The 25,138-nt window shown below is 44.2% G+C and overlaps 3 protein-coding genes and 1 long non-coding RNA gene across 10 annotated transcripts in view; 2 read left to right on the plus strand and 2 right to left on the minus strand.

Annotated features, from left to right (window-relative positions):
* LOC147028214 (uncharacterized) overlaps positions 1 to 12,477 on the minus strand; it is a 32,014-nt gene extending 19,537 nt beyond the window's left edge. The window contains exon 1 of the long non-coding RNA XR_015057470.1: positions 11,815 to 12,477. This is a non-coding gene — a long non-coding RNA (uncharacterized LOC147028214). The remainder of the gene's footprint in view (positions 1 to 11,814) is intronic.
* Positions 1 to 17,645, plus strand: part of CROT (carnitine O-octanoyltransferase) — a 37,937-nt gene extending 20,292 nt beyond the window's left edge. For 4 of the 5 annotated variants that reach the window (XM_085878399.1, XM_085878397.1, XM_085878401.1 and 1 more), the window contains 13 exons: positions 2,510 to 2,634; positions 3,225 to 3,336; positions 4,681 to 4,774; positions 5,391 to 5,516; positions 6,171 to 6,272; positions 6,365 to 6,448; positions 7,438 to 7,545; positions 8,011 to 8,141; positions 8,249 to 8,372; positions 9,819 to 9,897; positions 10,069 to 10,162; positions 12,473 to 12,595; positions 14,464 to 17,645. In XM_085878399.1, coding sequence (XP_085734525.1) covers positions 2,510 to 2,634; positions 3,225 to 3,336; positions 4,681 to 4,774; positions 5,391 to 5,516; positions 6,171 to 6,272; positions 6,365 to 6,448; positions 7,438 to 7,545; positions 8,011 to 8,141; positions 8,249 to 8,372; positions 9,819 to 9,897; positions 10,069 to 10,162; positions 12,473 to 12,595; positions 14,464 to 14,584 — 1,423 coding nt within the window. In that variant the 3' untranslated portion in view covers positions 14,585 to 17,645. The remainder of the gene's footprint in view (positions 1 to 2,509; positions 2,635 to 3,224; positions 3,337 to 4,680; positions 4,775 to 5,390; positions 5,517 to 6,170; positions 6,273 to 6,364; positions 6,449 to 7,437; positions 7,546 to 8,010; positions 8,142 to 8,248; positions 8,373 to 9,818; positions 9,898 to 10,068; positions 10,163 to 12,472; positions 12,596 to 14,463) is intronic. The other variant, XM_085878398.1, reaches the window with a different exon arrangement.
* A 1,463-nt stretch (positions 17,646 to 19,108) lies between these two features.
* DBI (diazepam binding inhibitor, acyl-CoA binding protein) lies at positions 19,109 to 23,309 on the minus strand. The gene is made up of 4 exons (XM_085878416.1): positions 23,155 to 23,309; positions 21,151 to 21,268; positions 20,398 to 20,460; positions 19,109 to 19,693 (listed from the first exon to the last, which is right to left on the minus strand). The coding sequence occupies exons 1-4, from the start codon at positions 23,161 to 23,163 to the stop codon at positions 19,608 to 19,610; spliced, it is 276 nt and encodes a 91-aa protein (XP_085734542.1). The 5' UTR covers positions 23,164 to 23,309; the 3' UTR covers positions 19,109 to 19,607.
* Positions 23,310 to 23,326: 17 nt separating this feature from the next.
* Positions 23,327 to 25,138, plus strand: part of CLXN (calaxin) — a 108,659-nt gene continuing 106,847 nt past the window's right edge. The window contains exon 1 of one of the 3 annotated variants that reach the window (XM_085878410.1): positions 23,327 to 23,464. Coding sequence is in view for 1 of the 3 variants with exons in the window: in XM_085878409.1 (XP_085734535.1) it covers positions 23,437 to 23,464 (28 nt within the window). In the remaining 2 variants the exon portion in view is untranslated. Of the gene's footprint in view, positions 23,465 to 23,510; positions 23,530 to 25,138 lie in introns of those variants that run through there. The other 2 variants (XM_085878409.1, XM_085878412.1) reach the window with 2 other exon arrangements.

Raw genomic sequence — 25,138 nt, forward strand, 5'->3', positions numbered from 1 at the left:
TGACATTTGATATTTATGATGATTTTACCATTTCAAAAAACATTTTGAACTCCATCTTGGATTTTATGGATGGCAACAAAACATAAATCACCACATCGGCCTATTGGTTTCTAATAATCAGGAACATATATTAGAATGAATCCAAGTATTAATTTACTGTATATTATTCTTCGTTTCAGGCTGTTATATAAAATTTTCTATGATTTTGCCGATTGTGGTGGCCATTTTGGACGCCATCTTGGAATTTAATCAGTGTAACAAAATTCAATCATGAGGTATTAGTTACTAATGATGAGAAACACATTATTCCAATGAATAATTTACAATTTTGTCACAGTTTTTGGCTGTTATATATAATTTTCTATGATTTTGCATATTTTGGACGCCATCTTGGATTTTAAAAAATGGCAACAAAGCCCAATTATGAGAAACTAGTAAGGAATGATCAGGAACCAAATCCCAATGATTATTTTCCAATTTGCCACATTTTGAGATGTCATATACCATATTCTATGATTTTACCCATTTTGGTGGCCATTTTGGACACCATCTTGAATATCGCCAGAGTGCCAGGAATGTTTTTTTGTTAACATCTCAAATGTGTAATAGAACCATAAAAGGAAGTTGGTTTTGCAGAGTACTGGGTGGGGGGTGCACGGATACCCTCCGTAGATACTTGACTCGTAAGCCATGTGTGGAGTTGGCCTTTGATTCCATAGGCAGAGACTTTGGAGAGTAAGGAATGATGTCAGACTGCATCAAAAACATGATATATGTTCAGAGAGACGGCCCTGATCTCATGTGTGACATTGATGACCTCCATCCATCATCATGTGTGATGACCTCCATCCATTGTTCGGTGAGTACAAGCTGTATGTCCAAGGTGGAGTCTCCTGGTCTGAATCCAAATTGGTGATCTGCGATGAGGTTGTTGGAGAAAAGAAAGGATTTCACATCAACTGCAACTAGCATCCATTGAAGACAAAGTCTTCGATATCTATCTCTCTCTCTCTCTCTCTATCTCTCTCTCTCTCTCCCTCTCCCTCTCCCTCTCCCTCTCCCTCTCCCTCTCCCTCTCCCTCTCCCTCTCCCTCTCCCTCTCCCTCTCCCTCTCCCTCTCTCTGCCTCTCTCTCTCTCTGCCTCTCTCTCTCTGCCTCTCTCTCTCTCTGCCTCTCTCTCTCTGCCTCTCTCTCTCTCTGCCTCTCTCTCTCTGCCTCTCTCTCTCTCATGCAGGCTGCAGCCTCTTCCCTCTCTTTAGACCTTGACAAAATTACAAGCTGGTCTAAAACTTGGAATATGTCTTTCAATCCTGACAATCTCACACTCTCACTATCTCTCTCCGAAAGGACCATCTGGCAAACTCTCCCATCTACTTTCTTAACAATCCTCTTGACGAGGTTCAGTCATTCAAACTGCTGGGTCTCACGATCAGCCATGATCTTTCTTGGGCAAACCGCATTTCAAAGTTGGCCAAAGACAGCTACTGACTAGGCATCCTCCGTCATGCAAAGTCCTTCCTTGGCACACCTGAACTTATATCCACCTACAAGACTTTCATCTGCAGCTTGGAATATTGCTGTCCCCTCTGGGTTGGCTCCCCTGCCTCGCATATTGCTCATCTTGACGCCGTGGAAACCAAGGCCTTCAAGACTATTGGAATCTCCCACGTTGAACCTGAGTCTATGAGCCTATCACTTCACCATCACAGACAGGTCAGTGTTCTCTTTCTTCTACCACCTACTTTCTAGTCTTTCACCCTTTGCCCCTTCCATGCTTTGTACCACCCCCCCCACACCCCCCCTTGCCCAGGTTTCTGCAGGCACACATGATCCACCATCAACCCCCTTCCAGTGAAACTTCCTGGATCTAGGATCACTGCTCACCTTCAGTCATTTGTTCCTCTTTTTTTTTCCTGCCATTGCAAACAACTTCCACATTCTCTTCAATCTCATTCTTCCATCCTCATCAAGACAGCTGTTCACCACCATCTCAGAACATCCCCAATCCAAAACCATTATCTTTTCTACCCTCGTTAACCCCTCCTCACCTAATCCCTCCTCCTTCCAAATTTCCAGTTTTCCCTCATGGTTTCCTTGTGTATCCATCTTGTTCACCCCATGCATCATCTTCCTGCCCCCACCCATTCCTCCCTACACCCATTGTTTGATCACCTTCCCTCTGTCATGGCCTTCGGTTCTGCTGTTGGTGTCCCCCCCCCCTGGTGTTTCTTTTGTCTTGTTGTGTTCTGGTCCGTTCAGTACACTAGTACTATCTCTTCCATGAGCCTCGACTATGTATACAAATTTTTTTTTTAAGACCAAACTCTTGATTGAGCTCACTTTAGGTTTTCTGTGGAAATTTGACAAGGACAAAATGAAGTAAGTGCCATTGTGTTGGCCTATGATTCAGAGTCCATTTGAATGCACTGTTAGAAATGAGTGTGCAACGAGTGGTGCCCTGACACCTCCTCCGTACTTGAAGAAAGCCTCAGGCCCATTTACTTTGCAGAGAGAAACTGGCGGTGGGTCGGAGTGGAAAGACACCACTCGACATGGACCAGTTCCGCATGTTGTGCTGCACCTGCAAGATCCCTGGCCACCATCGGGATACCTTGGTCTCTCATTTTCGCACAGGTGGGCAGGCACTTTCCCAGGGTATAATTGTACCTGATCATAAAACGGAACAAAAGATGAAGTTTTCATAACTTCTACCCAATAGTTGTCTAGCATGGTCATCATCATCATCTTTAGTATTCAGCACATGGCTGTGGGTACCATCACCTGTTGGGGGCACATCTATGCTGCTGATGCAGTGCCCCCTGAAGGTTAGTGCAGGAATTTGGAATTTGTTCAGGGTGCTGACAATGGCTGGCTGACACTTTGTGAATGACACCGTAGGACCTTTAACGTGTCCACCAACTAATACCGGCAGACAGGACACCCAGTTTAATGTCCATCTGAGGGACGGCACACACATTTATGAATTGTCCTGCCTGTGAAACACCGGGATGACAGTTTGTCTCGGTCGAGATTCAAACCCAGGCTAGACAGCTTAGAGAAGAGTGCTCATATCCCGAGGCTATCCTGCCGCCCAGTATGGTCTCCAAATTTTTGCCATGATTGTCAGATCCCTTGTAAAGCTCCACATTAAAAACAAAATATTAATGCATCTGTGCAGGTGTTTATTTCTTCTCAAGCTTTCTTCTTGATTTTTTTTTCCCCAGAAAGGGAGGGTCACTGCCCAAGCCATGTGGTTGTTTTGTGTCGAGGACGTGCCTTCACTTTCGACACGTTGGACCCTAATGGTGCCATACTTACACCTCCAGAGCTGGCCAGGTGATGAGATGTGTGGCTTCAGATATTGCGATGCTCTGCCGAGTTGTCCTCACGTGGGACTCGTGCATTATCTACTCGGATGTGCCACTTCGTGAGAATAGCTTTGTGATTCTCATGTGAAGATCAGTCAACTCAAGAAAAATATAAAGAAGTCACTGAGCTCAGAATTTAATTCAGAAAAGGTTAAACGTTTCTGTAACCTGTTGCTGTTAAAAAATAGTTGATAAAACCTGTATCAGACCAGTATGATGTCTGGAAGGAAATATGTGCAATACAGGTCGAAGATGTGAAAAGAGTGGAAGGAACAAAGATGAGAATGATACGATGGATGAATAGATTGTCTCTGAAAGAAAGAATTCCAAGCTAAGAAATCGGGAAGAGATTAAAAATCAATACGAGTGAAGAATAACTTAGGAAGAGAAGATTTGGTTGGTATTGTCAAGGGTGGCGAAGGTCAGAAGATGAAGCTGTAAAAAGCAATAAAGCTCATGGGAGAAGGAAGAAAGCTAAGATAAGGGTCTGTCCAAAAATCTAATGTCAAGAAAGACATGGAATGTTTGGGTTTTCACGGAAGTGCCGTGATGGATAGATCTGTGTGGAGGAATGCCATCATTCGATCAATCCTCAGAAAAAGGGGAAAGTGTGTGATAATAAAGGGGACAGCAACAAAGCTTATTACACAGTACTCATCACGGAATCGTGGATTACTGTGTTAGATGCTCGTCTATCCTGCTGCTTGGACAGGCTGCTGAATAGTAGTGTACGATGGAGGGAATAACTTTTTGTATACAAGGCATAGGCTTGCGGAACAGCCAGAAAGATAATGTGACTGGGGAAGAAAGGCAGCGTATAGCCAATGGAACAACAGATGGATATAACAAGTGAGGGAATGGATGATTAAAGAAAGGATGTGGGGAAAGGGGGTAGCCATAGTATACCTGTGAGTAGGAAAGCTTGGTTAGGGGACAGTTAATGGGGGTAGAAAAGGTCATCGGCACAGATGGAAGATGATGGTGCACTTCCACTTTGAATCCCCTCGAGGAAGGGAGTGGATTTACACCACCTTGGGAGTGCAGTTCCATTGGTGGGAGAAAATGTGAAAAAAGGAGTGGAGGTGAGCAGACAGCCTGGATTTTGGGGGTTATTTTAAGAACGTGTGTGTCCTGGAGGAAATTGGGATTGTCGGAGTGTTGATAGAGCAGAAGGAGCAAGACCGGAATAGAGGTGGTTAAAAAGCACAGGGGCCACTTACCTGTCTGCGATGGGAGAGCGTCGGGTCTCTTGCTTCTGCTTTTATCTTGGGGATCTCAACGATGTTAATCTTTGTTGATGTGTGATGATTAGGCAGTTGCAGAATATAAAAGACAAGTGCCAGGATGAGGCTGATGGGCCCACCATTTCCGCTCTGACAAGCGATGAGAGAACCCGCTGGGCACAGGTACGACTGCACTTGAGCAGGTAATGTAGCCAGTTTCACCGCACATTTAAATCTTGGTTTGAACACGAAGAAAGAGTGCTGCAAACAATGAGCCAAAAATGCTTGGTTACAGGTGTAAAGAAATGGGTCTCAATATTTTTTCCAGCTCACCTGCCGCTGGTCTTCTTTGATTCCTCTTCAATGTGGTCCCAAAAACACAATATTCACCAGTTTGGACTCAAATCCCATAGTTGATATTCAATTAATGGCTGGAAAAACTGTTTTTAGACCGTTGACCGCATGATGACCCACTTAAATGTGAGGTCAAACAAAATTGAGAACAGCGAACATATAAACTGCCACATTTAGACAACATTTCAGTCATCACCAATGTAGCCACACCCTCTCCAGTTAATTAGCTAGCCCATTTCTTACTCACCGGTCTAGCTTCTCCCAAAGCATGTCGAGCTCACCATGAAATACTTTGTTGTACAACCTGTTGGTTCAACGACTTACACCTGTGGCATTTTGAGTGGCCAGTTTGCCACGACGTTGTTGCAGCCCTTTCCCTGTCCTTCCCTCTTCCTGATTCATTTTTGTTGTTATTCCTTGTGCCATTCTCCTCCATTGCCACCAGGTTCGAGACCACTTGCTGACCCTTTCTCCTCAAAATGCCACCTCCCTGCACATCATCGAAAGCAGCCTCATAGTGGTCGGTCTTGATGATGCTTCCCCAGAGGCATCCGTTGATGATTGCAGCCAGGCATGACCACTCATTACTAGATGATAATGATTATGGTTACCGTACCACGACACTGCCCGGCAATGATGCAATCGGTGCATTGGATCTCACGGTATTATGCAGACCTATGTTACCTTAGACTTCCAGGAGGGTGTATGAAGATCTCGTGCAAGTGGTGTGTGCAATCCGCAACACAAGTCCCAGACTGGGACTGGGATCCAATTGAGTGAGCTTTTGTCTTGCTTTTGATTCCCGATGCAAATTCACCTCTCAAACGTGAGGACCCAAGTTAAATTTCCAGGTGGCGTGAAACCTTAGGAAGTTGCCATCCTCCAAGTGCCTGTTTATTTAAAAGGAGCTTCTTTACCTTGCCCGGGTTCCAAGTTCATTTGCAGATCGCTCTCCGAGTTAATGGTGGTTCTTCCGGTGCGAGTAACTAGTGCTCCGGTCTTCTTGGATCCTCATTGATGCCAACTTGCATAACTTGCTACCTCATTGTGTGGTTGCTTGGCAGGCAGAAGCTCCTACATTATAACAAATTCGTGCGCCAGTTGTTTTCACGTCATCTTCGACGACGAGGCCGACCATTGACTCTTTTGCGATGCGGTACTTTTATTTTTTTATTATTTTTGGTTCTAAGCAATTACCATTACATTTATGACTCTTGTCTTTCAGTTACAGTCACTTAGCTTGATTGGAGACCTGCGATGCAGATGGGGAGATAAGTCATTCAACCTCATGGCCTTTCAAAATGGCCTCTTCGGTGCATGCTGTGATGTAAGTTGTCCGGGCAGTCATGAGACAATAGTCGATGTAATGCTCAGCATATTCCCACGGCCTTCACTTTACACATCCTGTGATGCCCGCAGCATGCACCTTACGATGCCATGGTTTTGGTTCTCTGCATTTACTTCATTGACCAGGAGATAAGGAAAAGCAATGGCATTTGGCAGGTGAGTTAAACTAGGCTTGGTAGTTGAGTTAAACTGGACTAATTTCGGATATTGTGGGAACTTTGCTGCAAGAAGTTTGATTCCTCACCCTCCTCCACTGATGTCATTATGATCGGACGGACAGAAACACGCAATTGTTGAATGGCAGTTTCTTATGAATGGTAAATTGGAATACATTATTATTGCTTTCCTTCAATTATATGACTATTTTTTTTTTTAATAGTTAAAATTATCAACTTGTTTCTTCAATTCTATTGGCATATCTGGATTTAGAAGAAGAGGGAAGATTTCTCATTTGACTGTCAGACCTTACATCTAGTTCACATTTTGCTCGTTAACAATGAAAACTGTAATTCAGACTGGGATGGCGGGAGAGCTTGAAGGTGCGCACACTCACCTCTGAGCTGTCCAACCGAGGTTTGAATCTCGACCCAGCTATAAGCTGTCATCCTGGTGTTCCGCAGGCAATGAGAGACATCAATGTGTGCACCGTCCCTCGGACGGACGAGAAACTGGACGTCCCGTCTGCCGGATTTAATTAATGGACGTTGAAGATCCCACAGTGTCCTTTTGCAAAGAGAAAGCGAGCTATGCCGGCACCCTGGAACAAATTATAAATTTCTGCTCTAACTTACAAGGGGCACTGCATCAGTGGCACAAACAACTGCGCCCCCTTGCAAATCATGCTTTCCACAGCCGTACGGAAGAAGAAATTCACAATGTCGGGGTAAACCGTTGTTTGTGGGTTGTTGTTTGCTTGTGGGTTTTCAAAATGAGTTTTCTTTGCTGCAGTATGTAATGTATATCTTGTGGAGCAATTATGTCTCATGAAGGGCAAGAAAAGGACAAATTGATGGAATTATAACCTGGGACAGGAAGTGATCAGACCAAGTAATCCAACCCTTTTGTTGTGCATCAGGAAACGTGGGTGAGTATGACTGTACTCCATGGTACCCGATGTTCATGTTGACTGCACATGTTGTCTCCAGGGCATTTTGCCGGAAAGGAAGTTGACCCTTCCAGAAGAGCTCAGCTTTGTGGTGGATGAGAAGGTTCTGGCTGCTGTGGATTGTGCAAAGGAAAACTACAAGCAGAAGGTGGATTTGGTTAATAAACGTTATTGCACTTGTGGCTTGTCTTTTATTCCAAACTGAAGGTACCATCCATGTAGTTATACTGCCCAGAAGGCAAGGTTCAGGTCCTGAACAAAGCTCATGTGAAGACCTGATCCTTGGCTTGCCGACTGGGTGCCCATGCTAGTTGGTAGCATCTTCAGTTTTGATTATGGGTCCTCACAGAGACTTCTCTTTTCTGAAGCTCGGCCTTATTTATTTGACTTTTCCTATCCTTTCTTGAATATCGGTTTGTTCAATTTTTAAAAGGATAGTTTAATTGACAAAACAATAACTATGCCAATGACCATTTAACCAGCTTTATGCTTGCATGAGGGCAGCACCAAAATATAGTCATCATACATGATGGGCTCCTTCAATCCCTTTGGTGGTGATCCATCCTGGGAGGACCTCAAGGTGATCTTTTTCCCCATGACTTGTGGTGTGCAGGGGAACGACTTGAATTTGATCTCACGCCCCTTCATGGGCTTTGGCAAAGAGCTCATCAAGAAGTGCAGAATCCATCCAGATACATTTGTACAGCTGGCAGTGCAGCTCGCTTACTTCTCCCAACATGGAAAGTGAGAGCAGTGGAAAACTCCCAAACTGTTATGCCTTTTGGGAATTTCATAATTGGCCATAGCTTCCACGTGATACGGGGAACCTCATGATGAATGTGTTTTATCAGGCCAGGCTGCTGCTATGAAACGGCGTCGACAAGGCGCTACTTCCATGGGCGCACCGAAACCATGCGATCGTGCACCCCTGAAGTGGTGGCTTGGTGCAGGGCAATGAGGAACCCCATGGCAGTCGTAAGCACCTACACTATTCTCAACCATTTTTGAGGGAAACACATCAGCTATTGTTTTTTCATATGAGAGATATTGGTTATTCTGCTCTCACTGGCAACAAGTATATCAACCCCACTCCCTTTCCTACCCCCCCCACCCCCCTTGGAATCACGAACCAACTTGATGTGGTTTTTCTCTGCCTTTTGGTGCAATTCAATTGTGCAGCTCATTACATGTTCTTTTTTCTATTCTAATATATAGGAACAATGCCAACAGTAAGCAAACCATACTGTGCATACAACAACTTATTTTATCGGCCACAATTTTTCCCACGTTTTTGTGGGGTTGGCTGGGAGAAGATTTTGGCCCAATTTAAGGTTTTGCTTATGTGTCCATCTTGTCCACTCCTTGCATTCTCGCCTAATCCTCATAGTTACCTGCATCCCTTGTTTGTCTCTTTTCATCGACCTTCTCCCTCCGCCCTGCTCATGGCGTTTCCCTTTTTATCTTGCTGTTCTCTTTGTTATATTGTGTCCTGGTCTGTTCTGTGTGCTAGCTCTTCCACGAGCCTCAACCATGTATATAAAAAGTCTTTCACAAACCGGTTGGCCAGCCCTGCTGCTCGACAAAGTGGTTGGGGCAGGAATTTGTAATTTGTTCAGGGTGCCAGTGATAGCTCGCCTACTCTTCACGGATACCATGGGAACCTTAACACCAACTAATGCCGGCAGATGGCACAGCACTTGTATTGATAGATCACCCTGCCAATGAAACACCAGGATGACAGTTTGAAGCTGGGTCGGGATTCAAACCCAGGCCAGACAGCTTAGAGACAAGCGAGCATTCCTCTGGGCCTTCCTGTCAGCCCATACTGTGCCTACAACATGGTGGCCAACAGCGTGGTTGGGAATGCGACGGCCTCACCAAGTTTAAAGTGTTTTTATTGCTTTGGACAGATGTCACCACCAAATAATTTGTTCTTTCACACATTTTCATTGAAGCTTTATCAATAATTTTAGGTTTCTCAGTGTCTGGGGTTGACCAAGTGTATACCCATGACCTCCAAAGGCAGAGCCCATTCACTCCCCAGCAATTTCCTTATGGGGGGGGGGGGGTCACGGGAAATTCGCCGAGGGGATAGGGTTACAAAAACCTTTAATTTGTTGGCAATGTATTGACGGCTTGCAAGATTGATTTTCTTTCTTTGTTTCGTCGTCTTGTGTGTAATCGTCACCATAATAGTTATCTGATGATGAAAGCAGTTACAGAGTAGCATGGTCCATTTGTGTTTTTCATTTCAAAAAGGGATTTCTCTCAATAAACAGTGACAAATAAAATGGTTATAATGTGACAAAACAGTGTATATGTCCTCATTGATAATAATCATTGCAAGGTTCCATTAAGGCATGCCGTTGACTTGGTTTGAAAATGACACGCGACTCATATCGGTGTTCTCGTGTTCGACAGGTCCAGCACAAGAGGGAGTTGATGTGGCAAGCAATTGAGAAGCATAACCAAAGCATGAGGGAATGTCAGATGAACAGAGGTCAATGTTTGCACCGCTCTGACTTTGTGGGATGTAATTGACTTGCTGTGGTTGTATGCTCGACACCTTCAGACAAAGCCATTGTGTTTCAGAAGTTTGTTGAAGCGATGGTTTAATCTTGCGGCAAACACTTGATGCATTTGGCGTGTGTTTGCTGGTTCTTTACTGCAGGCTGTGATCGGCACCTGTTGGGTCTGTTGCTTACGGCCAATGAAGAAGGTCTTCCGACTCCTGAACTCTACAGAGATCCTTCTTTTTCCAAAAGGTATTTGACTTGTTTTACTTTTCATCTTTGCTTTTTTTTTGTATCATGTACAGGCGAAAGTTTAAATAAATTAATTACTCAACATATTTCAACTCAAGATCTTCAAAACTGACACCTGTCTGATATTGCAAAGGCCACAAATTCTCCAAATAGAATCACTTAAAATGAGTAACCTTTGAGAAAGCATGTCTCCTTGAGGTTTTGTACAACTTTTGTTCTATACAACACAACATACATGCATGGGAAGACTTTACAAAGACTTATCCAACTTATCAAACCAAAAACTTATCCAAAAGACTTGCCAGCTGCATTTGCATTTTTGCCTTTTCCATCCATCATACCTCATTTAGAATCCCGTCTTGGCATGGGTAACTTGCTAGTACTTTTTCAACTTTCAATGATTATTACGAGCAAATACCACCCGTCACATCGCTGATGGGAACACTAAAGTTTGGCTCACGGGTGGAAAAAAATTTGGCTCAGTAATTTAGAAAACACGTTAATACGGTAAATGGCTTGGAAAATCGGGTGTTATTTCACACCAACTCGTTCAGGGCGACGAAGCACGGACCACTCAGGGCGACAGAGCACGGACCACTCAGCACTCTCGCTCAGGGTGACGGAGCATGGACCACTCTCGCTCCGACTGACATGTCGCGGTACCGCTATCAACAACGGGTGCTCAGCAAGTGGTTTAAGCACTCATGCAAGCATTCCAATTAAATGGTTGATGAGGAACAATTGGCCAGGCTGTCGTTGCATACCATGAAGGATCCCTTTAACTTTAAAGCCCGTCTTTACCGCGCACGCAGCAGTTAATGAAATAAAATGAATTTATCTACAAAAGAGTTGTAGCTTAATGCAGAACCACCCTGGAGACATCGCAGAGTTCAATTGCCCGTGAAATAAACATTGCAGAAAATCCACTATTTTGCCTGCAGGCAGGCCTCGAACCGCATAAAATTCAAAAAAAATTTGTCTGCGCACGTGTCACGTGGTCCATCGATTCGGGGTCCACGCAAACGTTATAACTTTTCTTTTAAATGTCCGTTTTTTTTACCAGATTTGCTTTGACTCCCTGTTGAGCACCTCGTGAAACCTGTGAAAATAGACAGATCTGGCAGACGCTATGAATAAGCAGTTCCTCTGGGTGAAAGGGCACGAGGTCTTCCAGTGAGTGCATTAAACCATATCACTCAATGACGCTGGTTAACTTTGTTATGTTCCTAAATTTTTTTGTTCACTCAATATAATTCTCCAAACAGTAGAAATCGATAAGTTTAATGCTTTGGAAATTTCACATCTTCTTGTGTATGTATGGAGGAGGGAACATAGCCTTGCTTGTTTAAAGTAAATAGGTGTATCGGCTGAGTTAGAAGACTCGTTATTTCTTTAAATTATCAGATTTCACAACAGATTTTGACATTTAGTCCGGATGATGTCCGATCCTCAAAACCAAAACAATATTTCAATGATATACTTTAACTAGTCCGTGAGAGTCGTTCGTGGAAAATCATCTCGTATAATGCATGAAATCGCTCCAAGCTCCTAATTTGAAAACTATAGTACTTACAAAAGTGATGTACACAACAATTCATAGCTGGAGTGAACAGGCATTCGATAATGAGTGAGGAAAGTGAAAAAAAAACAACCTTTATCATAAAGGAATCGTTGCGGCCTGTTCCAAGTCCAAGGTAAGGTTGAGCAGGCCAAAAAAACATGGTGGCTTCTGACCCCAGCAAGGTTACCCAGGAAGCGCCTTAAGACCCAGAGAGCAAGGTGGCCGAAGATCGCCTGATGAAGGACATAATTATACAAGGCCGTTAATTATCCCAATTTTCACTCTTCCACTTCCTTGGAGTTTTTAGTTTGCATGCAAAGTTTCAGGCTGCTTGGTTTTATAGTTTTGGAGTTATGATGGAGGAGATGCACGCACGCACGCGCACATACACACTGCCTTTTAGCCATCAGCCATCTCCAATCACAGCCTTGGAGTTAGATGGAATATTCTATCCAACTTTGTCCCAAATGACTCATAAAACTGCTTTGCATTAAAAAAAAATTAGGTGAAAGTTGCATAAGGTATGAAGAAGAAGCATTATGTAGAAATTTAAAAAATACGGCATGGGTAAATTGGACCAATGGCCTCTTGCTGCTTCAATTGTTTTTTTGTTTGTTTGTTTTAAATGAAAACATTCTCAGCTCTAACTTTGGATGTTGCAAGCATCACCAACACCACCAAAGGAACACCCTTTCACACGACCACAAATCACAAGTGGTTAGTAAGAATTCTCCCTGTGCTGTCTGCAGTGGTGGCGGTGGTAACTTCGTGCTATCCACCAGCCTGGGTGGATACACCACCACGATGGGAGGAGTTGTTGCACCCATGGTCCACAATGGCTACGGATGCTTCTACAGCATTAATTCACAGAAGTACACAGACGCCACACACACACATAATTCTGAAAGTAAATGTTCTCATTAACGACGATTAGGGATCCAATGAGTTATCACTGGCTCATCGGGTACCCAATCATTTATTTTGCATGTTCGTTAGAACAGAGATTTTATATATTTATTTACAGGAGAGAAGCTCGTTGAAAATCAAGGTAGAACTGACAGTGGAACAATAATCAAATAAACGAATCAACAGTAAAAGAGGAAAGGGAGGAAGGGAGGAAACACTAAAACTAGCAAGTAAGAGGGTCGAGTTAGAAAAGGTTAATTGGGAGGGGGGGGGGGTAATAAAGATCATGGGACAGAAAAGAGATGGTGGTGCACTGTTTACTCGAGGCCCTGAAGGGCAGAATGAGACAGAACAGCATCTGGAAAGTGGTTCCAAAGATTGGAGAAGTGAGGAATAAGAGTCGAGGGGTGCAGTCAACCTGCTTTTGGAGAGTTTATCCAGAAGGAGTTACTGGAATAATGCCTGTATCTTGGCATAGATAGGGAGGGTTGAGGACAAAGCAGAGCAGATGGAGCAATGTTGGAGAATGGACAGTACAAAATAGAGATTATCAACCTGCCTGCAATGTGAGAGCAATAGACCTTGCACTTTGGCCTCAGCATGGGAGACTCCAATAATTTTGAGCGCTTGATTTTCCACAGAATCAAGAAAAGAGTTGTGACGGGATGCCAACCCCTAGCGGACAGCAGTACTCCATTGAGCTCCGGATAAAGGGCATGTAGACTGTTCTGATCTTGCCAGGAAAAAATTGGATCGATGAAGGATGCCCAATCTTTTGAATCCAGATTTGATGTATGGTCGGTCCAGGAAGGGTCATGGCTGATGGAGAGGCATAGAAGATGCCAACCCCTAGCGGACAGCAGTACTCCATTGAGCTCCGGATAAAGGGCATGTAGACTGTTCTGATCTTGCCAGGAAAGAATTGGATCGATGAAGGATGCCCAATCTTTTGAATCCAGATTTGATGTATGGTCGGTCCAGGAAGGGTCATGGCTGATGGAGAGGCATAGAAGATGCCAACCCCTAGCGGACAGCAGTACTCCATTGAGCTCCGGATAAAGGGCACGTAGACTGTTCTGATCTTGCCAGGAAAGACTTGGATCGACGAAGGATGCCCAGTCTTTTGAATCCAGATTTGATGTATGGTCGGTCTAGGAAGGGTCATGGCTGATGGAGAGGCATAGAAGATGCCAACCCCTAGCGGACAGCAGTACTCCATTGAGCTCCGGATAAAGGGCACGTAGACTGTTCTGATCTTGCCAGGAAAGACTTGGATCGACGAAGGATGCCCACTCTTTTGAATCCAGATTTGATGTATGGTCGGTCCAGGAAGGGTCATGGCTGATGGAAAGGCATAGAAGTTCAAGAGACTGAACCTCTTTCAGTGGATGACCATGGAAATAGAGGTGGGTTCCTTTGACGATTTTTCCAAAGTGATGGTGACACCGTGAGATTTTTCCATAATTGAAGGACGGGTTCCATTTATCAGACTCGTCTTATCATTTCTAGATCAACAGAGTGATGCAGCTGCTGACTGTCTAAAAGGATGGGAGTACTGTACAATACAATGTGCTCAAGAAATAATACAAGTAACTTGTTGAATAATAATGATAATAATACTTATTCATTTTTGGTGCAGATCTGAGAGTATAAGATTTGATTTCCATTGAATCCACATAAATATGGCTAAACACTTATTTGAAAGCATAACAAAACATCAACAAGTTTAATCATCCAATATTTGACCAGCGGGTCCCCAGTGATGGAGGGTTTGTTTTAAATCTCATTATAAAACACGTAATTATATTTGTTTGCATTCTGTCCCTTTTACCAGGATCTTCATCAATGTTTCGACCTGGGATTCTAACCCGGAGACCAACGGGGAAGGTTTCTTTGAGGCTCTATCCTCAGCTCTGCATGAGACCATGAACCTCGCCTTGATGGCCAGGCTCTGAGACAGGCCGGATGCCATTTTTACTTCAGTTGCATGGTCTCTCACCTCAGCATTTCTGCATTAAAAGTACAGATACAGATTCAGATAATTTCAGTGCATAATCTGTGATGTTCAGGTGAGTTTGATTTTGTTTGCACCTGTTGATAGAACATAAGCCAAGCATCAAATAGATATACTCGGTGGTTCCTCAAACTTGGATACATGGCCAAGAGATGACCTCATGACCCCCCTTGGAGTGCTTCATGCATGAAAAACAAGACCGTACCACTTCCATCTTCTGAAAAAAATATTTTAAAGTTTGTCCTTCACTATATTAGAATGTACCAGACTCAGTGCTGTAATGGTTAAAATGTCTTTTCAGAATCTGGGAGGTCAGTGGTTCAAACCCTGGCCAAGTCATACAAAATACTTTTAAATATAAGGGTATGTTCTTTTGAACATACGAGTCCCCTAGGACCACCAGGTGGCGCCATGAATAGATACACAGCGGTAGGTGCTGCCGCTAGGCGAGTAGATGTTTAGCAGCGTCATCATGGTTGGCGTCTCGCAATATAATATATTAGCGCGATTAAAAATACCGTTTTTCCTCCATCTTCATGTCTGTCAAAAAACCAGTGTCAAGGTGCACAACTTCAGCTCATAACCTGTCCATTGAGGTGTTTTTCGGCCCCCCCTGCTTTCACGCCACTGTCCACACAAAATTCATCAATCAATTCTATACAGAGTCCGGGGGACTCAAAAAGTACGTGCTGCTTCCTTACTTGATGCAAGGATAGACCATACAGCATCAAGGAAGGCAATGGCAAATCACCCTGTTTGACCCTTGCAAAGAAACTGCTCTGTCAGCAACTCTCTGTAAATAGAGTATGTTACATCAAAAACATTTTAGGATGTAGGTCCCATGATCTAAAGGTATATAGGCACAACCCTCTTACTCTATGCCTGGTGTTGGCTTAATGGTTAGGGTGGTGGGCTTTGGATCCTAGGGTCCTGAGTTCAAATCCCTCCTCGGCTGTTGAATTAATACCAGGTGGGGTTAACTCGGCCTGTCATCGTTCCGAGGTTGGCAAAATGAGTGCCAGCATGCTGGTATCCTGTGTTGGAGTGGCGACCTGTCCGGGATTGTACCCAATAGCTAAGGAGACTGCTTTGGCAGCACCAACACTCTGCACAGAGTATGGTCCCAATCTCCTCTCCTCCTCTTCTTACTCTAAACCCTGGATTATTGGCAAAGTACCCTTTTGTCTTGGTCCAGTTGAATTGTTCAGAGGTGGATATGATGGGCTAACTAGTTTGATTTTGTTTGGGAAGCTAAGTGTACTCAAGGAAGCAGGTAATGAACAATCAATCGTACAATACCTGGTATTGTACATCACATAAGTCTCAGGTTCACCAATACAAAAATAATCACCTACAATGTATGTAATAATAATAATATTTTTAAAACACAAAGTTCCACTGTATTAAGGGCTGAAACATCACACACACACACACACACCCAAGATTGCTGTGGTTTGCAGTTAAACCCTTTGCTTTGTTCAGGTGAATGGAAAATTTCAGTGCACTGGTGTAGTTCCTCTGACGACATAAGTGGTCTGGAATCGATGTTGCAATTTTTGATTATCGATAGTCTTATTTTGCAATACTGCATGTTCTCCCTATGAAATTGTCTGTTGCTGCAAATTAAGAAAAAAAGGTTTTCATCTGTATTGGAAAATCTACCTGAAACCAATTGATTAGCTCTATGCATCATCCATCATATATGTTGATTTCAAACTTGTATTAGGACATATCAGGAAATAGACCAAATGTACAATTGTTTTATAAAGTGTAAAATAATTGACTACTAGTTTGGAGTAATTATTTGGACCTGCAGCTTATACCTTGTTGAGCTTTGGTTAAAGGAATTTTCTTGAGTTTGGGAAGACAAAACATGTACCAACTTGATTCTAAAACATGAACATCGATTCCGTCTTGGAGTGAGACTGCCTGCTGTTCCTGTGATCATGTAAGGTTCGGACAATTTACATGGGTGCGGAACTGTGCAGCACAGGATTGAGTTGTTTGTAAAATAGAGGTTCGCCAAGGTAGTGGATTGGTAAGTTTACGTGCACACGTACGAGGAACAGTTCCCGTTTTGTTGTTCTGGTACGTGTTATGTCCTGTTTCGTTCTATGTTATCGCTCCACTACGAGCCTTGACTATTTAAAAAGAGCGAAATTGATAGCACACCATCATAAATCCCCACGCTTCCGACCCAAAGCAAAGTTGAAAGATGACAAAAAGTTCCACCAGGAATGAGTCAATATCAAATGTTTTTTTTTAATCTTCTGTTTTGACCCCTGTGACCAATTTGACTCCTGGGGAAATTAACTGGAGGGGGGGTCAAATCCAAAAAATAAAAAAATTACATATGTCATGCATCCCCCAATGTTTATTGCATATACCAAGTTTGATTGAAAAAGACGTTTTAAACTGTGTCCGTAATTGCATTTTTGACCTTCCAACCTCACCCAAGGTGGTGGAGCCAAAATTGTTACCACTTTCACACCCTCATGGCATGTAGTGATCATAACTCAAGTTTGGTGAATTTCTGCCAAACCGTTTAAGTTTAAAAGATAGCATGACAGACGGACGGGTGGAGCTGATGACAACATCCCCCCCCGCGTCCCCCCCCTTTTTTTTTTTAAGTGTTCGGATAAAAACAGCATTTAATTCAAAACCCTGCCTTTGGGAACAGCAGCCTCCATGGGCAGATCAGATGAGACAATGCCTTTGACAGCCACACATTACTTGCATGCATGGAAGAAATATGCCGAACAGGTGTGGAAAGGGCTTTGGAGGCCATTGGCTGATAGCCTGCCATTCGGCCTTGCTTGCCCAGTTGTCGAGTGCAGGAGATATGTCGAGACACACTGCCCTGACCTGTCACTTATGGTTCAAAGCCTCCATCCATAATTGTGATAGCAGGAGCAGCATTAAATGGCCAGGTCAAAAACCAAATCAGTGAATCATTGGAGGTGGTGATATGCATTATGGCTGGAATAAATAAAGTGTGGGGGGGGGGAAGCAAAGCTGTGCACATGAGCACCGAAGCGAGATCACATTGTGAGCCGGTGCTCGATCAAATTAAATAAGATATATTCAATGTAAACTCTCGATCAAATCAAACTTCAATGCATTTGATTCCATTGATTCAGAACGTGTGTATTGTTATATAGAATGTGTGAATAATGAGGGTGCATCGTTGGGTTTAACTGACATCTGGGCACAACAGAGGTTGTGGATCTATTAATGCGGACCCACCCATTGTTCGTCAAGGTTCTGGGGCTAAGGGTTGAAACCCCGAGGAATAGAACAGTCAGAAAAATCTATCACTTGCTTTCAGGTTTATAAAGTTTTTACTTTAGATGGATAATTAAAGGTAACGTCAAGTGTATGGTGTGTAACAGTATAATGCTTGAGGAATGGCCATTACTGTTCAATAAATATAATGAGGAATAGATTTGTGAAAGAACGATGTGTGGGTGCTTTTTGGGGTTTTAACTTCAGTTGTGGTGGAGTTTATACTTACACACCCTCTGGGAATTGGATCAAGCTGACTATCCTGCCTCATCTCCTGGGGCATTTAAAGATATGCATATTCTAAAGCTAAGCGATAAGCTATTTATGTAGATAATGCACCCAATGTGGTTTAATGTGAGCTACCACCGAAAGTTTCGATTGAAACACGATACGTACTCTCTTTCGGACCAACTCCAACGTCCAAGTGGTTGCAGATGTCGCTCTTATAGCCGGCATTGTGTGCAGAACGACCTCGGCAGTTTCAAAACGGCCTCCATGCAATCGGAGCACGTTGCAAATACGATACTCTGCTTGTGCATTTTTTGCAACTCTCGGAAAATGTGAATTTGGCCACAACCAAATAAAAACAAACAACCTACCTATAGAAAACTAGAATAGCAGTCAGTAGAGCACATATCCTCCTTCAGGCTGAACAGTTTCTTTTGTATCCCACCACTAGGCAGGATCAGGATTCAGACCTGAACCAGAATTTAATCAGCTTTTTTTGTCCACTCCCAGGTTGTCATAATCCATTCAAAACTTTTTGAAATATTGTTGCATGTAGTTTTTGGCCTCATCTTTCAAAAGTGAAAAAATGACTTTTATAATATATAGCATCCAGATCTGGATTCTCAACGATATCGAATCAATTTGTCCTCGGCAAGTCACACACCAAGCCTGTCCACAACCGAGATATCCTGCAGACAGACAGGGGTGAACACATCACCTCTGTCCTTCAATGGCAGAAGTAATAACTTCAACTCACAAACTTGTAAACAAATTTTGGTGATCAAGCATAACAATAAATAAATTATATATATATACAAAATAATGTATTACATTAGGAATACCTTTGATTTCGTCTCAAGATGAAGGATTTGTCAGTCCACCCCGAAGCAATGAGCCATGCGTGTTTGGAAAAGGACTTTGAGCAAAGGTGAAACAGTCCCAGACACAGCGGTTAATGGTTAAACATTTATTTACTTTGCCTTCACAACGGTACAAACTGGATTAGTCTCTAAAGCCAGCACAGATGACCACAAATTGAATCGTTTTGCAAAATTCATTGCAGATTGCAGTGAACGTAGTAACAGTTCATTGCATTCCCTTCCTTCCTCTTACCCACCACCCCACGTAATCAATTGCATCCACTTTACAAAGCACTTACATCACGTTCGAGCATCAGTGCATTCACCAATTGGAATAAATCCGGCTTCAGAATGAAAATTTCCTCAACGAGAGAGCACATTCTTCTGAAGGAAATGTGCAACTTATTTCAAGAAAACGAGGTCTCGAACCAAAAGGTGAAGGGAACAAAATTGAATAAAAAAACCCATTCTAGAAACTCCTTGCAAACGTTGAATGAGGCTCCAGCAATTTGTGGCAATGTGTGTCAAACTTTAATACAAAGTGAATTTCTACAACCCCCATGTTAGGCCCCCTCTGCAGAGCTGGTCATGCTAGTCGACGACGGTCATTTCATACTTTGCTTTCAGTTCCTCCACTTTCGTGATGTATGCTTTCATGGCATCTTCCTTACTCATACCTGCACAACCAGGACAATCAAATGTTTAGAAGCTTTGTTTACCCAAAGGGAAGAAGGTGTAAAGTATTCAGGGTTTGCAAATACAGCCAAGTGGTTCAACTCCATGATGGCCATTAGAAAGGGTACATATGAATGTGACAAGCAGTACAGCCAGCTTAAATATGTAGTCTTGGAGAATGCTGTGGGAAAAATGGTAACTGGTCTGAGGATCGTGTGGCAATTTTACCCGATCATTCAACAAATGACCGGTGATGGTGCACATGAAATGGAATCTTTACTTCCATTAACCCAAGAAAGAAAAAAAAAAAAAAATGGAGGAATCGAACTTTCAATAACATGATTTACTCAACCTTAGGAGTTGCCGACTCCCTACAATTCATTGTGGTGGGGAGAGGGGAAACCAAGATGAAAGCTGGGGCATTCACTGTACACTGAGGTCCCATTGGTAACTGATAACACCAATGAGAAGTCTTGATCACAATCAAAATCGTTTCTGACCAAGATTTATGCACGTACAAATTAATATGGGGACAGTTAATCGAGCCTTTAGGGTCCAAACGATTCGATCGGAGTTCTTGAGATAACAGAAGCAATGACCTGTCGAGTCTTACCCCCCCCCCCCACCCCCAATTTGAAAACGATGACACCTCATGTTGAAACAGTTTCTACAAACAAACAAAAACAGGGAAAGAACATCAGCTCACCCTTTTTGGCCTCCCATGAATCCCACTTTGCCTTGCCCTTGAAGTCCAACATTCCAGGACGTTCTGTGACCAAAAGAACCAATTATACCTTCATTAACAGTAATTGCATGTGTTTATGAACCAGCAAAGACGTGTTCATTGAGAGCGATTTGGGGGTGGGGTGAAAACACACCCACACACCACACACACAGGAAAAACAAAAAAAATGGTGATTATAAACAATGTGCAATGACATTGGCATCATCCATCTCTCACCCTTCACCCCACGACACCCAGCACTTAGTAGGTGTGAACACACCGGAGCGGGATGGTGGAGATTGATGGTGTGAACACACAGATTGACCGGATGGTGGAGGGGCCCCTTGCCTCCGAACATTGTAAACGTGAACAAGCCCCAATGGAATGGAAATAGAGGTTACATTTTCCACCTGTGTACGTTACCAAGATGTAATCAGGGATTCTGTCACAGTGAACTTGTTCTGAATTGGACAAGTCTCTCCCTCTTGTGTTAACACAGCTGGAGAATCTTTCACCAACATTCCAGCTTTGGGACCAATGATTGATAAAATCCTCTATGCTGCTCCATTCTGTTTAACATAATCTCCAACTCCGAGGTAACCACCACCTCCTCCCCCCCTCCAAATAATAAATATGAAGCTCATCGTTTTCGCACCCTTCAACCTCAAGGGGAGACTTCTGCGGCAAATCTGCTCGCATTGCAACTCCCAGATCTCGCACCTCACCCGCCATTACCTGTATTGACATCGCCGACTGTTGCTTGCTTGAACAGGCAATAAATCTCCAGCATCTCGGTGTCAGTCGGCTTCACCTTCAGATTCTTCACCTCCTTTGCCGCTTTGTCGAACGCCACCTGATAAGAAACAAAGCCGCTGTGGCCATCATGAACACAACAGGTGCACGGCACCACAAGGACAACCGTAGGGTACATGAAGCAGGCACGCTTTGAGCAATGATCGGGTAAAAAGACAGAAGAATGAAAATCAAGTAAAACTGAAGGGGGTTTCAGAAGAGTGGGGGATTTGAATGACGTGGAAGCAAAATGGCAGTCAAACCCAATCACACAAATAAAATACCACGTCATGACATTCAAACCACTTTGTGCATTTAGAAACTCAGAACGCGGCACACCGGTCTCAAAAGCTTTGTCCTCATAAGACTTTAAACTCATGTCGGAACAATTCTGAAGCAGGGTGTTGCATTGTGGAGTATGCTATCCTTTCAGAGTGCAGAATACTGGCCATCCTCCTTGGATGGTGTAGGCCATAGAGTACCATATTCAAGGTGCCTTGGAATTGAGAGCTTCGGCTCTTTAACATAGATGTAAGGTTAATGTAGTGGAGTCAATTGGACAATGGCAAGTAGTACCTAGCAGGATAGCTGAGAGGTATGCACTTTCACCTTTTATTGGTTTAACTTGGGTTCAAATGTCATCTCAGCTATAAACCGTCACTCTGGTATTTCATATCCAGGGCAAAGCATCGATGTGCGAGCCGTACCTTAGATGGACATCAAGTTGGACATTAACCTTTTGACACCTAGTGGCCGCTATTCAAACCTCCATGTACCCAAGTGTCCAGCTTTTTCTCCAGGGAGCCCAGGGGGGGAGAGCCAAAAGTCCAAGCAGCTCAGGGTTCAAAGGGTTAAAGATCCCACGTTGTTCTTCCTGGTATATCGTAAACACCCTGAACAAATTATAAATTCTTGAACCTTCAGTCAAACATCGGGCTTGGTCAGACAGTTTGTTTGACTTTGGAAAAAAAATAAAAATATATATACATCCAACTCCACAAGGTGGGAACACGTGTGGCCTTTAAAGTAGTACTGGCGACGAATCAGATCAGAACAACTTTCAAACAACCACACAGGCCGTTCCTTCGCTCTCGTAAACAACTGGATTGGGGCATTGTGTTTATCTATAAATGCGCACAAGAAATTATTATAATACATCAAGTCATCACTATCCGGAAGTCCGTACGTTGTAACCCGTAATGGGGAACGCGCTCTAACTTGGCCATAACTTGGGAACCACTTGTCCAATTAATTTCAAACCTTTTGAAAGGCAAACAAACAGAGATTGCTGGAATAATAGATAGATAAAAGATAGATACTGTGGGTGCAAAACTCCAAGCAACGTGTCCTGTCATTGGTAACTAAGGCACCCTTTCCCCATCGGCCACGCCTACGCAGCAACGTGTCCTGTCATTGGTTTGGTAAATAAATGGCCATAACTTGGGAACCACTTGTCCGATTAATATCAAACCTTGAAGAGGCACATCCTCAGGTCCCCAGCAATATATCTGGCAAGTTTCAATTAGATCGGACCAGCGGTTGTCGAGAAACAGCGGACGGACGGATGGACGCACCTGGAATTACAGATAGATGATACAAGTGCATCCCAAGCCAAGCCCCGCCCATCAGACGTCACAGCAGTAACTGGTCATTCATTGATCGATCGTCAGCGGTCACGTGTCAGATCCACAAATCCGAGTCATGGTTTGAAACCAAAAATAATCCATCAACTCGAACCCGAATCGAGAACACAAGCATCTCAATTTCACCGGGTGATCCCATCGAGAGGGCGAACCCCTTTCAGAGAAACAAATCTACCGAATAACCAGGTTAACTAATCAATCTCAACGGGTAATTCAAACACTCAGCTCTGACAACTTAACGTAACTAAGTTATACAACCCCCCGCTTTACCAAATACCACCGATGTCTCGCTCACCAACCTCACCTGAGCCATGTCCGCTGATCGCTCGAGACAACGGGTAAAGGACCCACCCTACGACCTCCACCCTTCGACCCCCACCCTTTTGTTCCTGTTTTGTTTCCATTGGTCCACGTGGGGAGCTGTCGGGCAATTCCCATTGGCTCACAGTTATGACCACGCCCACCGACTGGGGTTTCCTCCCTCAATTGCCAAGCGTCGGCACGTGACAGAGAACGACTTCGAATGTTTCTGTCCGTCGTTCTTTTCATTCGTTCGTAGACGAACACTGAGTATGGATATCCCTTCATGAGTGTCGCCTTCTCCAGGAGGGACGGTACGTGATATTATAATGGGTGTGTGAGTGACAGTGACGTCGAGCTTGCACGGACATCTACCTCAGTGAGTCTGCACCGGTTCTCAGATATACTGTACTCTACATACCCCACTAGGTGTGCTTGTTGACATGCTCCACCCCATGAAGGGAAATACCTTCACAGGGGCTCCACGTTTGTATGTGAGACTGCTGAACTCGAGTTCTTACGTTACGAGTTACTCTACCGAGTCTGAAGTAATAAATTATAATTTACAAAAATTTACACATTTCTATTTATACACACGTGACAAATCCACAGCGATTGAGAATTTGATCTTGAGGGGTTTGCACCCTTTATTATCTCGTCCCATCAAGTCGTGTCCGACTTCTGTCGTCCCCATCCTGCGCTGCTTCCTGCAGGTCTGGCAGAGACAGCTTCGTTGCACCTCACCTCACCCTCAACCTCAATCTCAACCTCCCCATCACCCTCAACCTCAACCTCCCCATCAACCTCAGCCTCACCCTCAACCTCAACCTCCCCATCACCCTCAACCTCAATCTCACCATCACCCTCAACCTCAATCTCAACCTCACCTCACCCTCAACCTCAATCTCAACCTCACCATCACCCTCAACCTCCCCATCACCCTCAACCTCAACCTCCTCATCACCCTCAACCTCCCCATCACCCTCAGCCTCACCCTCCCCTCAACCTCCTCAACCTCAACCTCCCCATCACCCTCAGCCTCACCCTCAACCTCACCCATAACCTCAATCTCAACCTCCCCATCACCCTCAGCCTCACCCTCACTCATAACCTCAAGCTCACCCTCCCCATCATCCTCAGCCTCACCCTCAACCTCGACCTCACCCTCCCCATCCAACACGCACAAGATCTTCCTCTTCCTCTTCTTCCCTCTAGTCTTGCCAGCATGGTTGACTTGTCCAGACCTTTCTGTTTTAGCATCAGCACTTGGAATTTATAATATACATCACACGCTGTTTAATTTCTTCAAGCACTCATATGTTTGTGACCTCTGCCACTGAAGCTGCACCGAGGTTGTTTTCACCCCTGTTTGTGCGTTTACTTGTTGGTCTGGTCCGTCAATCGCCTGGAGGTCACATTTTATTCCGATCTTCACAAAGCATAACCACCTGCTGGAGGGGAGAAACAAGCTGGAAGCCGATTAATGGAGGTCAATAGGTCAATAGGTCAAAGGTCATATAGATCATCAGTTTCCATTCTCCATCCACTAAATCATCAGACATAACAGGACAAAAACAACAGCGGGGGGGGGGAGAGAGGTGGGGGGGGAGAGAGAGAGAGGTGGGGGGAGAGAGAGAGAGAGAGGGGTGGGGGGAGAGAGAGAGAGGGGTGGGGGAAAGAGAGAGAGAGGGTGGGGGGAAAGAGAGAGAGAGGGGGTGGGGGAAAGAGAGAGAGAGAGAGCGGGTGGGGGGAAAGAAAGAGAGAGAGCGGGTGGGGGGGGGAAAGAGAGAGAGCGGGTGGGGGGGGAAGAGAGAGAGAGCGGGTGGGGGGAAAAGAGAGAGAGAGAGAGAGCGGGTGGGGGGAAAGAGAGAGAGAGAGAGCGGGTGGGGGGAAAAGAGAGAGAGAGAGTGGGTGGGGGAAAAGAGAGAGAGAGAGCGGGTGGGGGAAAAGAGAGAGAGAGAGCGGGTGGGGGGAAAAGAGAGAGAGAG

This window comes from Eptatretus burgeri, chromosome 4 (genome assembly GCF_056783735.1).
Source record: "Eptatretus burgeri isolate ZD-2024b chromosome 4, Ebu_testis_v1, whole genome shotgun sequence".
Classification (NCBI taxonomy): domain Eukaryota; kingdom Metazoa; phylum Chordata; class Myxini; order Myxiniformes; family Myxinidae; genus Eptatretus; species Eptatretus burgeri.